The sequence below is a fragment of the Monodelphis domestica genome, chromosome 2 (genome assembly GCF_027887165.1).
Source record: "Monodelphis domestica isolate mMonDom1 chromosome 2, mMonDom1.pri, whole genome shotgun sequence".
NCBI lineage: Eukaryota > Metazoa > Chordata > Mammalia > Didelphimorphia > Didelphidae > Monodelphis > Monodelphis domestica.
The window spans coordinates 488,950,450-488,962,851 of record NC_077228.1 but is presented as its reverse complement, the minus strand read 5'-3'; the positions used below and the strand labels follow the sequence as shown (position 1 = coordinate 488,962,851).

General features: G+C 38.8%; 1 protein-coding gene across 1 annotated transcript in view; it reads right to left on the bottom strand.

Annotated features, from left to right (window-relative positions):
* CD101 (CD101 molecule) overlaps nt 1-12,402 on the bottom strand; it is a 58,595-nt gene that overhangs the window by 20,396 nt on the left and 25,797 nt on the right. Inside the window, exons 5-7 of the mRNA XM_056819259.1 lie at nt 7,271-7,651; nt 5,093-5,500; nt 1,239-1,649 (exon numbers count right to left, since the gene is read on the bottom strand). Coding sequence (XP_056675237.1) covers nt 1,239-1,649; nt 5,093-5,500; nt 7,271-7,651 — 1,200 coding nt within the window. The remainder of the gene's footprint in view (nt 1-1,238; nt 1,650-5,092; nt 5,501-7,270; nt 7,652-12,402) is intronic.

Sequence of the window (12,402 nt, the reverse complement as noted above, 5' to 3'; positions counted from 1 at the left end):
AGCAAACATGCAAGCACTTGGGTGTATTTAAGGCACCATGTAGCCATTTATGTGAAAATGAGGTAAAACTACAGAGAGTATCTTATCTTTTTGGTGGCATAAAGGATAGCATTCTGGGCTTGGGATCATGAAGACTCATTGTCATGCCTTCAAATCTGGCCTCAGACACTTACTATCTATATAACCCAGAGTAAGTCTCTTAACCCTGTTTGCCTCAGTTTCCTCATCTATCAAATGATCTGGAGAAGGAAATGGCAAACCACTCTAGTACCGTTGCCAAGAAAGCCCCAAATGGGATGACAAAGAGTCAGACATGACTGAAAAACAACTGAAGAGCAACAAATTTTTTTGGTAGATGTGGTAGGATATATAAGAGTCAAAAAAGGATGAGGAATAAAGAGGTGAATTCCTCTGAAATTTTCCCATTTCCTTCTGCCCACATCCATTCTGCATTTTCCTCTTTTATTATACCTCAAAACATATAATATTAATAAGTCTAAATTTTTTTTATTTCTGGGTGAACTTAACTCTTGTAAAGAATACTCTTCTTATCTTGAGCTTATAAACAAACACATCAATGAAAAATCCATGATAGAATCAATCCTAGAGAGAATTAATTATTTGATCTAGTACCTTGATTTCTATGTATATTTGGGGATATTTATTATTAAACACCTTAAGAGACTATTTTGATTTTTGTTTACACTTTAATACTTTCAGGACCCAAGGTTTCTTTTTTTTCCCATTGGGACCCTATGTTTCAATGATATGACAGTTCCTTGCACAAATGTGCATCATGGACCCTGTGTGTTTAAAATACATTTATTAAAGAATACCCATTTATCCATCTTCTTGATTTGCAGTGGCTAAAAAAAATGAATCACTTAGGATCCAACCTTCTGGACATAAGTATCTATGAATGGCCCTTTATTATTTGTAATGGCTCTTTGGTTTGAATTTGTGGTTGCCATTCTTTAATGGAGTTTTGTCTTTCGAACTCCTCATAATTAACTTACCTAGAGAATAAAAGAGTGATGGCTTGATTGGTTTCAACCAATGCTGCACCCACTCATTAAATAAACCCACTAGTGAGAAAAGAAATATCAATAGGGTTGAGGTATAATTATTTGCTGATTACTAGTAGATAGTAGGCCATTGGTAAATGTTGTATGTGGCATATTAATGAAATTTTAGCCCACGCAGTTCCAAGACTTTAAAGGAACTCTGGAAGAATTTACCTATAGACTTGAGTTTTAATTCTGTCTTTTCTGATTCTTTTTCTCCAAGCTTATACCAAGAGCCACCTGTGGTCCATAACCACTCTTCCACAGTGCAGTGATATGTCCCCTGGTCACTGTTATCCATATTCAGAATGTGAAGCTGAAACAAGTCCTTTGAAATCTTTTCACTGTGAAATTTCTGTTTCCTCCTTAGAGTGTGAAGATCGTCTCCATATTGGACAATGTCATCTTGATTGGTCTTCAGGATCTTTAACCACGAAGTTCCACCAGAAAGGGGGAGGAAATACCAAGTGACACTAACTTTAATCTTTCCTTTTGTTTGGGATATGATGCTACATTTGATCTCAGCTTCCATGTTGATGGAGATCTCTTGGACTTGACTGCCTGATTTCACCATCAGTTGACTATCTAAAAGAAAAGAATGACTTCTATTATTTTTCTATCACAATGGCACTTTATAATACACACTGAGCTCATAGTTCCCATTCATATGATAGTTTTAAGGTTCAAAAAGCCCTTTATGCACATTATCTTTTGGATCAAGTGAGATCATATGTACAAAGTGCTTTCCAGACTTTCAAGTGTCATATCATGGCCAGCTAATATTAGCTTCACAACAATCCTTTGAGAGGGAAACTTATTTTATTTCTGTAGTTTAAATTTGTGTTGATATCTTTTAGTTTTATGTCCCCTTCCTTTTCTGAATATAACCCTCTCCCTATTGAGTTATCCCTTGTAACAAAAATAAAACAAGGGCAAAAAAACCCCCCCAAAACAAACAGTTCAGTAAAAACTAACCCTCTAGCTCTGTTACTCCCTGGGTGACCTTCGGTAAGTGATGTCAACTCTTTGGACTCAGTTTTCCTCACTTGTAAAATAAAGGAATTAGATTAGGTCTTTCCCAACTCTAAATCAACAATCCTACAAACTGAATTGAACACTGTTCCACCTTCAAAGTACTTAGTCTCTGAAAAAAGAAAAAGAAAAAGAAGGGAAAACCAGTAGGAATGAATAAGAAAGCATCATTTCGGATTCTTAAGAAATTTTAAAAAATTAAAAATAATTTTTTAAGCCCTTACCTTCTGTCTTAGAATCAACACTATGTATTGGTTCCAAGGCAAAACAGTAGTAAAGGCTAGACAATGGGGGTTAAGTGACTTGTCCAGGGTCACACAGCTAGTATATATCTAAGATCACATTTTAATCCAGGACCTCTCTGTCTCTAGGCCTGGCTCTCAGACCACTGAACCACTTAGCTCCCCCTAGAAAGGAAATTTTAAAAAGGGAAGGAAATATATTTTCTCATCTTTTATTTGGGGCCAATCTTGTTTACTATAATTAAATAGATTCAGCTTTGTTTTGTTCTTTCAATTTATATTATTGCTGTTATTATTTACTTTCCTCTTTCTAATTACTTTATTCTGAATATAAATACTGCTTAAATACATGCTATATAAAATATGCTTTCTTTTACATTAGATATTCTTTATACTCTGCAAAAAAAATTATTTGACCAACTACTCTCAGACTATATGAATCTCATGCTTTTCTGAATTCTTCATATTTGTCATCCTTTATGGCACAATAATATCTTATTACATTAATGCATTCACCATATATTTAATTCACCATTCTTTAATAATTGGTTATGATAGACATAATTATAATTCCCATTTTATATATCAATCTATCAAAATATTTATTAAGCACCTACTATGTGTCAGGCATATATGGGCAAGTGATGAAGCAGATAAGAGTGTAGATCAAATCTAGCTTGACACTTATTAGCTATGTGATGTGAACAAGTCACTTAACCTTGCTTGCTTCAGTTTCCTCATCTGTAAAATGAGCTGGAGAATGAAATGGCAAACCACTTCAGTATCTTTGCCAAGAAAATCCCTTAAATGGGTCATGAAGAGTCAGGGGCAGCTAGGTTGCACAGTGGATAGTGTACCAAGTATAGAACCAAGAAGACCCATTTTCCTGAGTTCAAATCTGGTCTCAGATACTAGCTGTATGATTCTGGGCAAGTCACTTAACCCTGCTTGCCTCAGTTTCCTCATCTGTAAAATGAGCTGGAGAATGAAATGGCAAACCACTTCAGTATCTTTGCCAAGAAAATCCCTTAAATGGGTCATGAAGAGTCAGGGGCAGCTAGGTTGCACAGTGGATAGTGTACCAAGTATAGAACCAAGAAGACTCATTTTCTTGAGTTCAAATCTGGTCTCAGATACTAGCTGTATGATTCTGGGCAATTCACTTAACCCTGCTTGCCTCAGTTTCCTCATCTGTAAAGTGAGCTGGGGAAGGGAATGGCAAACCACTTTAATAACTTTACCAAGAGAATCCCAAATGGGGTCCAGAAGATTTGGACACCACTGAAAAAAAAAAAACTTAGCAACAAAAACATACCAGGTGTTGTGCTGAGCACTGAGATAGAAAGGGATGCAAATCACAGCCCCTGACCTCAAGGAGCTTACAATCTAATCGATATTAGATAGCCTTAATCCTAGTCCAGAATAGTTGAATGATTTGCCTGTAATCACTTGACTTGTAAGAGTTAGAATGAAGTTTGAACTTGGGTCTTTCCTGACTCAGGTCCAGTGCCCTTCCCACTTACACATGTTGCCTCTCTGTTTGTTGGAAGAAAGGCGGCTGACCACAGCAAGGACATCTCATTCTGTCCGGGTTGCTTCTGAGTGCTTACAGATTTGTTTAAGATCAGTTCTATTACTTTCAATGGTGCCCAGACAGATGGAAGCTGTGTACTGAGCGGTTTTGCCTGTGTGTATTTGCATACAGGCTACTTAGAAGAAACTCTCTGTGTATTAGAGTCAGCTCTCAGTTATCTCCAGGCAGCTTTTCTGCTTCACCATAAATAAACCATGGTAAATGGGGTTTCTGATTTCTTGCTGACACACTGCTTATTTAACTCCTTATTAGTCAGGCTGACTTGATAAACCCCTACCTGTCCTCAGGGAAAGTGTGATTTAGAAAGTCGGCCAGGCTTGGGTTGTGAACCAGAGAGAAAAAGAGTACCTCTGCCTAGCCTGTGCTGTGCCTGGATTAGGAGACGTGCTCCATCTTTCTCCAGAATAGGCTAAAGAACAAGTAAGAGCGCAGGTTGGGGAGCAGCTTAAGGAAGGGGAACAATATTCCATTTTTTCCTAATTCTTGACATCACTGCTTCATTATTTGCTTAAAGTTTTGTGAATTCCCAGAACATCCAGCCAGTTTTAAATATAAGCACTAAAATGGGCCTCAAAGCCAAATACACATGATTTTTGGCTTATTCACACAACTCCTCTGCTTTCAGAATAAAGAACATGCATGCATGCTACATGGTACCTTTGGGGAGGGGGGAAGAGTGCATGATGATTTCATTTTCCTGACTCAATATAAAAAGACAAACTGCTAATAGGAGAAGGAATTCAGGGGGCATTTAGGTGGCTCCATGGGTAGAAAGCCAAGCCTAGAGATGGGAGGTCCTGGGTTCAAATCTGACCTTAGAAAAAATACTAGCTGTGTGACTGTGGAAAAATCATTTAACTCCCTAGCCCATATTGCTCTTCTGCCTTAGAACCAATACACGGTATTGATTCTAAGATGGAAGATAAGAGTTAGAGAAAGAGAGAGAGAGAGAGAGAGAGAGAGAGAGAGAGAGAGAGAGAGAGAGAGAGAGAGAGAGAGAGAGAGAGAGAGAGAGAGAGAGAGAGAGAGAGAGAGAGAGAGAGAGAGAGAGAGAGAGAGAGAGAGAGAGAGAGAGAGAGAGAGAGAGAGAGAGAGAGAGAGAGAGAGAGAGAGAGAGAGAGAGAGAGAGAGAGAAGGAATTCATTTTAACTGAAATTTACCTGGCAAAGTAATATTTATCCCTAGTGGGTGAGAGACTACCATGGCTGCTACCCTAGTTGGGCCATAAGTATGTTGTGTTTCTCTCCGGTAGGCTTCCACTTGACATTGGTATATTCCTGTGTCTTCTTTTGTGGCATCATGGATTAGGAGTTGAGAATGAGAAGATTGTGAAATCCTGATTTTCTTTTGCCACTGCACTTGGGAGTAACCCCATTCAATGGTGCCGTTGTGAGTGACTGTGACTAGTCGCTGGTAATCTAACGATCCCCGGGGTTGAAATCGCCAGGTTACGGTTATTGGCACCTTCAGGGAGGAATAGTCGGAACGGATGATGCAGGACAGGTCAGCGGTATCACCTAATTTGACGTTGGGTTGGCGGCTATGTAGAGTCACATGCAAACCTGAATCTACAGTTAAAAACAAGAAAGCACATTCCCAGGACAGTTACAAGATGGAAACACAGCAGGTCTGTACATTCCTAGCTGTCTCTGCTGCATATTCAACCCCATGTGCTCATACCATACAGGGATGATTGCTGTATATTGTCAGGCTGAAATCAATCTAAATTTATGCTTCCTATACAAGGACTCTTTCCTAAAGCTGCTGCCTCTTGATACAGCCATTGGAGAGTTTCCTCTAGATTGCTCCTTGGGCATTTACACGAGGGTTAAACGCTCCATTCCCCCAACCCACCGCTCTAAACTCGCAATTCCATGCTGCTCAGTAGCCCAATAACTGTTCCTTTCAAGGGATGAGGGGGATGGGGGTGACCCTGCTAACTACTCAGTTCTACCTCTCAGAGTGGGGAACTCTCAGCTGTCATGTATTCCCAACACACTTGTCACATGGCAGCTCCAGGACGCAGGAACAATTTCTGACCCTTAAAAGCTCAACTCAAGTGTCATGATTTGATGTCTGTTTCAAGGATCACTAAATTTTACCGATCTGGTGGCCCAAGATTACGCTTTGTAACGTGAAGCACATCTCGACCCATACCTCAGCCTTGGGCTATAAATGATTTGATTATACCATTAAACCGTGTCTCTTCGGGGAAATGGCATCACTCAAATGCTATTTTCTTTTTGAAGAACTACCCTGCGGAAAAGGAATTAGTCTTGTTGCTTGATCTCCGAGAGCATAATCAGGAATAGTGGGAGAAAGTGTAAGAGGCAAATTTAGCTCTCCTTTGAGGGAAAAACTTCCCAACAATTATACACCCATACAATGTTTGTGTGTATGTGTATGCATGGATGCACACACATATGTATATAAACACATGTTTATTTCTACATACACATGTTGTATAGCTTAATCCATAGGTGTATATATATATATATATGCACACATATCCCTATATACACATGTACATATTGATATACAGATGTATATATGTTAATGTATGAATATATTAAAATGCATAAATCTATAGATACATATTATATGTGTGTATATAAATATGCGTGAAAGACATGTATTTATGTACATATTTATGTATGTGCACACATGCATATAGAGATATATACACAGATGTGCACATATCTATATCTACACATGTGTATGTCATATATACACATGGACATGTATGTATAGATATACAGATATGTATATACTCCTATATGCACACATCTATATGTATATGTCACTTAACCTGTTGGCCTCAGTTTCCTCATCTGTAAAATATGCTGGAGAAAGAAATAGCAAGCCTTTCTAGTGTCTTTGTCAAGAAAACCCCAAATGGGATCACATATACATATATGTGTGTGTGTGTATATACACACACCTGTATATACCTCTATATACATATGTATATGGGTAAATATCTACATATGCATACATGTATATGTATAAAACATATGAGGGTATATATGTATCTCTATATAGAGACATGTGTATGTTTCTATATACATATATAGTCATATACATATATATGCATACATATGTACACACATATGTGTATGTATGTGCGTATGTATATGTACATATATGTGAAGTGAAATGGGCTGTGAAAGGAGGCAGTGGCTTTTCCCTCACTGAAATTCTTCGAGCATTGACTGGATGACCATTTGCCCAGAATGTTGTATGGGGAGAGCTGGACTAGATGGCCATTAAAGCTCCTTCTAAAGAATATTCTGCAATTCTGTGAAGAGGAAGAGAAGAAAAGGACCCGATTGACTTACTTAGAGGGTTCAGGGTGACTGAAGTCTTCTGAGCCCAGCTCAAACCTCCATTCTTGCTCTGGAACTCCGTCACTTTGCATTCATAAGCCCCACCATCTGTCATTAAGGCGTTGAAGATCTCCAGTCGGAATGTTGTCATGTTCTCTTTCTCCAATCGTATACAGCCACGGTTGCCACGGTCTTTGTAGGAAGGGCCCAGGTGTACAATGCCATCTGTTTCCAGGCTACCTATGAGCTCTGGCTGCTGTAGGTTGACCGGAATATGCCTCCAGACGACTGACAGAGGATTGCCTGCTCCATTCACCTTACAGCGAAAAATTAGGGTCTCTCCCTCCCATACCAATCTCTTTCCATTCTCCATCGATAGTTCCATATTTTTGGCTGTGGATTTTATTTTTAAGAATCAGTTTGCTGTTTCATTAAACAAATAAAAATGTCTATCATTCTATACTTGGTGAAGTTCTCATTAATTTAGATTATAATATTTTGAACTTGTTGTCTTGCCTAATGTCATTAACTGACTTCACAAAAACATAATGTTAGGAGAAACAATATTATTGTGGGGCAGTTACTATGTTATAATGCTACAAACAGGGCAGTAAGTAGCCCTAGACTGGAGGGAGTTAATATCCTAGGGGCTGAAGCATGGGTTTGGATTACCACCAATTATCTAGCTATCAACTTGGGCAATCAGTTTGAATTAATTATAGCTTTCTCTCCTTCCCTTTCTGTCTGTCCCTTTCCATTGTCTTTATTTGTCCCTTCTTGCCCATATTTTTTTTGTTTAATTTTTTTTAAAAACCCTTGCCTCCTGTCTTAGAATCAATGCTAAGTATTGGGTTCAAGAATTAAAAGTGGTAAAGACTGGGCAATTGGAGTCAAATGACTTGTTCAGGGTCACACAGCTGGGAAGGGTCTGAGATCAAATTTGAATCCAGGACCTTCTGTCTCCAGTCCTGGCTTTCTATCTACTGAGCCACTTAGCTGACCTGATCCTGTCTATATTTGTGTATATATTATTCTTGGAAAGAGTAATCAAGGGTATAGAGGTAGGCCAGTGGATAGAGTGCTGGACCTGAAGTCAGGAAGACTCCTTCTCCTGAATTCAAATCTGCCCTCAGATATTTACTAGCTGGGTGACCCTGGGCAAGTCACTTAACCTGTTGGCCTCAGTTTCCTCATCTGTAAAATATGCTGGAGAAAGAAATAGCAAACCTTTCTAGTGTCTTTGTCAAGAAAACCCCCAAATGCAGTCACAAATAGTCAGACACGATCAAAACAACTGAACAACAACAGAGCAAACCTGTACATCCTGATGTTATAGATCCTCAGAGTCACTTAGATAAATGACTTGGATAAAGGCATTGGTGGCAGACTTGCCAGATTGGCGAAAGATGCAAAGCTGGGAGTAAGAGCAAATATGCCAAATGTCAGAAGTGAGGTTACAAAAGGTATCAACAGGCTGGAATAATGGACAAAGGCTAAAAAAAAATAAGCTTAATAGAACTAAATATAAACCTTGGATTTGAGGGTTAAAAGAGATCAACTGTTCCAGAACAGGATGGAGGAAATGAGGTTGGAGAGAAATTTAGAGGAAAAAGACATGAGAAGTTTTAGTGAACCACAAAGCTCAGTTTGAATCAACCAGGTACTGTGGCAACCAAAGAAATAAAATGATAATCTTAGGCTGCATAAAAGAAAATGTAGCATCTAGAGCAGTGATGGTAAACCAGAATCCCAAGCCCTGTCCCTACCATACCACCTAGACTGAGTGTCATGTTGGTCCCCTTCCCTCTTCCAGGGACCCTGTGCCATGCCCCTCTACCCACTAAGTATTGGGTGTACCTGTCCCCCCTTACCCCACATGGGGAGGGAGAAAGGGTTACCATTAGGCTGCTGGACAGAGGGGTGGGTGATGTGAAAAAATGTCATCAGGTACAGTGGAGAGGGAGAGGGGAGCAGTTCTACCTAAGTCCCTCTGTTTTTTTAGTAATGAACTTTGGGGGAGGGTGGTCTGGTACCCACAGAGAGTGCTCTGTGAGTCATCTTTGACACTCATGCCATAGGTTCACCATCACTGATCTAGAGTGAAGAGGTAATGGTCTTTTTTGCTTTAACCTAATCAATCCACATCTTAATTTCCATTTGTGTGTGTGGGGGGGGGGGGAGTTAGCTTTTAGAAGAGACCTGGGCATTGAAAAACTGGAAGACAATTATGGTAAGAAGGATTGAAACCTTGCCATATAATGATCAGTTAAAGGAATCATGGATGATCAGACCAGGAAACAGAAGATTTAAGATTGGCAATACAGCTTCTTTCAGTTTATGAAATATTATCACATGGGAGAGGAATTACATTTATTCTTGGATGCCATAATGCAGAATTAGAGACAACAGGAGTAGAAGTACCAGCGACACAAATTTCAGCTCAATAGAAGAAAAAATCCTGACTTATGCTATTTGTAGAAAGGAAGGGAAATTCTATTAAACAAGAGGGAGAAATTATCAGAGAAAATAGATGGGTTTGGTCATGCAAAAAATCAAGCGTATTTGTACAAGAAAAATGGATATAACCAAATAAACAGAAAAGAAACAAAATGAGAAAATGTTCAGCCAATATACTTCGGATTTCTGATCCAGGTCTTTGTCAGTAAGAGAGCTCCTTCCATCAATATGGACTGCAACCTTAGAGGAGAGTCTTACTCTTTTGTTTGGCATTTAAAGTCCCTCAGAACTTGGACCCTCTCTTTTCCAGTATTTATTCTCTTTGACATCTCCTAAAATTCAGCTATACTTTCCCATTTGCTGTTCCTCACACTTTACTTTCCACGTATTTGAAGTCAAGTTTTAATCTAATATATTTGCTACAAACATTTATCCCAATCTGTTATTTGATATAGTAACAATGATTATTTAAATAATGCTAACTAACATTTTTATAGTGTTTTAAACTTCACAAATCACTTTATATAGCATCACATTTGAACCTCACAAACAATGCAAAAGGGTAGGTGTTACTTTTATATCCCTTTTACAAAGGAAAGTGAGGCTGTGAGATGTTAAGTGACCTGCCAAGGGTCATACAGCAAGTAGGCTTCTAAGCCAGGATCTGAACCCAAAACTTTATCAAGGTCATACAATTAATAAGTGGCAGAGATTTAAGTGGTAAGATTTGAAAACAGGTCATTGGACTCCAGACCCAGGGCTCTGTTTCCTGTTCCACGATGCCTCTAATCTGTTCCCTGCACCAATGTTTCTAGTTTCAGATTGGGCTAGTCTCTTTTTGACTCTGGAAGCAGTACCCTATTCAATAACCTGCATTTACTATATACAGAGAAAGAAGCAGCATGTCCTACTGGAAAGAATTGGCTTAAAGCTAAGAGGAGCTCAGTTTCTAGTCTGCCTGGTTATATGACCTTGGGTAAATCACTTAAACTTTCAATGCTCTGGTTAACTTTATTTTTTTTTTTACCCTTACCTTTACCCACCTAAGAATCAATACTAACATTGGTTCCAAAGTAGAAGAGTAGTAAGGACTAGGCAATTAGGGTATTTACATGACTTACCCAGAGTCACACAGCTAGGAAGTATCTGAGGTCACATTTGAACCCAGGACCTCCAGACTCCAGATCTAAGTCTCTATCCACTGAGACACCTAGCTGCAACTCTGGCCAATTTCTACGACTAAGTTGCAGTGAAGGTGGTCACGTGCAATGGAAGAGGGAATATCTTTCTTCACCTGGGAATAAAGAATTTTGTTTTTTACCTATACCACTGAAATCAAAGATTGTCTCTATCCATATGTTTACATATAATATACAGCTGTATTGATAGTAGATTGTAAAAATGAATGTATAAAGACATTGATATTTTTATAAACAATATGCTATGTGCAGAAGCAACATATGGTATGGTGTCAATAGCAAAGGACCTGGATGCCATTTGTCTCATCTAGGCAGTATCCAGAACAGCAGGAAAAAAATAAATGCTTGTTTGTTAAGTTCTATATTCTATATCAACTTTGCTAGGTAAATTAATCTTTCTGAGGATGAGTTTCTTGTATTTTGGGTGCACTAATACTTGGACTGAGACAGCTAGGTAGCACAGTGGGTAGGACCTGGAGTCAGGAAGTTCTGAGTTCAAATCAGAATGTGGGAACTGAGACAAATCACTTAACCCCTAATTGCCTCAGTTGCTCATCTCTAAAATGGGGACACTCTAGAGAAGGAAATAGCAAACTACTCTAGTATCTTTGCCAAGAAAACCTCGTAAACAAGTTCAAGTGGCCATGAGGAGTCAGACATGATTGCACAATGACAAAGACTTGTACTACCTAGTTCCCAAGATTAAGGAATTGTAAGGAAGGCATTTTGGAAGTTCTCTGTGAATGGGGATGATTATTGTATTGGATGTTTATTTTTATGTAATTCAATCTCTCTAGCATGTCCCTGATCATTTTACTTATTCAAGAAACACAAATGGGATTGCCATCTACAGTTGAGATAAATACTTTCTTCCCTTATTTACAAAGGTAGTATAGCCTATGGGACAGAAAAATGGGACTTTGAGGTTGGGTTTCAGTTTAGCCTCTGACACTTGGTAGCTATGAGATCCTGGGTAAGTCACTTAACTACCTCCAGCAACAGTTTCCTCCTCATTAATGTGGGGATAATACTACTAGGAGCACTCATCTAAAGGGGTTATTGTGAGGTTCAAATGAGATCATTTATGTAAAGCACTTTTAAAACCACAAAGCCCAATATAAATGGCACAGTTGTCACTTTTATGGGAAGGGCCACTCAGGCAGCTTCAAAACTCATCTCTGCCATTTGTTAGCCATGTGACCATGAAAAGGCTGGGTATCTCAGTAGATAGAGTAGTGGGTCTGGAGTTAGGAAGACTCTTCTTCCCAAGTTCAAATCTGACCTCAGACATTTATTAACTGTGTGACCCTGGGCAAGTCACTTAACCCCAGGTGCCTAATGATATGACTATACTCAAATAATGGGTAAAACCTATAATTATAACAAATAACAGTTTATTTAAGCTAAGGGAAAGAAGGGAAGGCAATTGGGAAGATCTGATCTTAACTCCCAAAGTGAGCACTAAACTTTCACTACCTATAAGTCTAT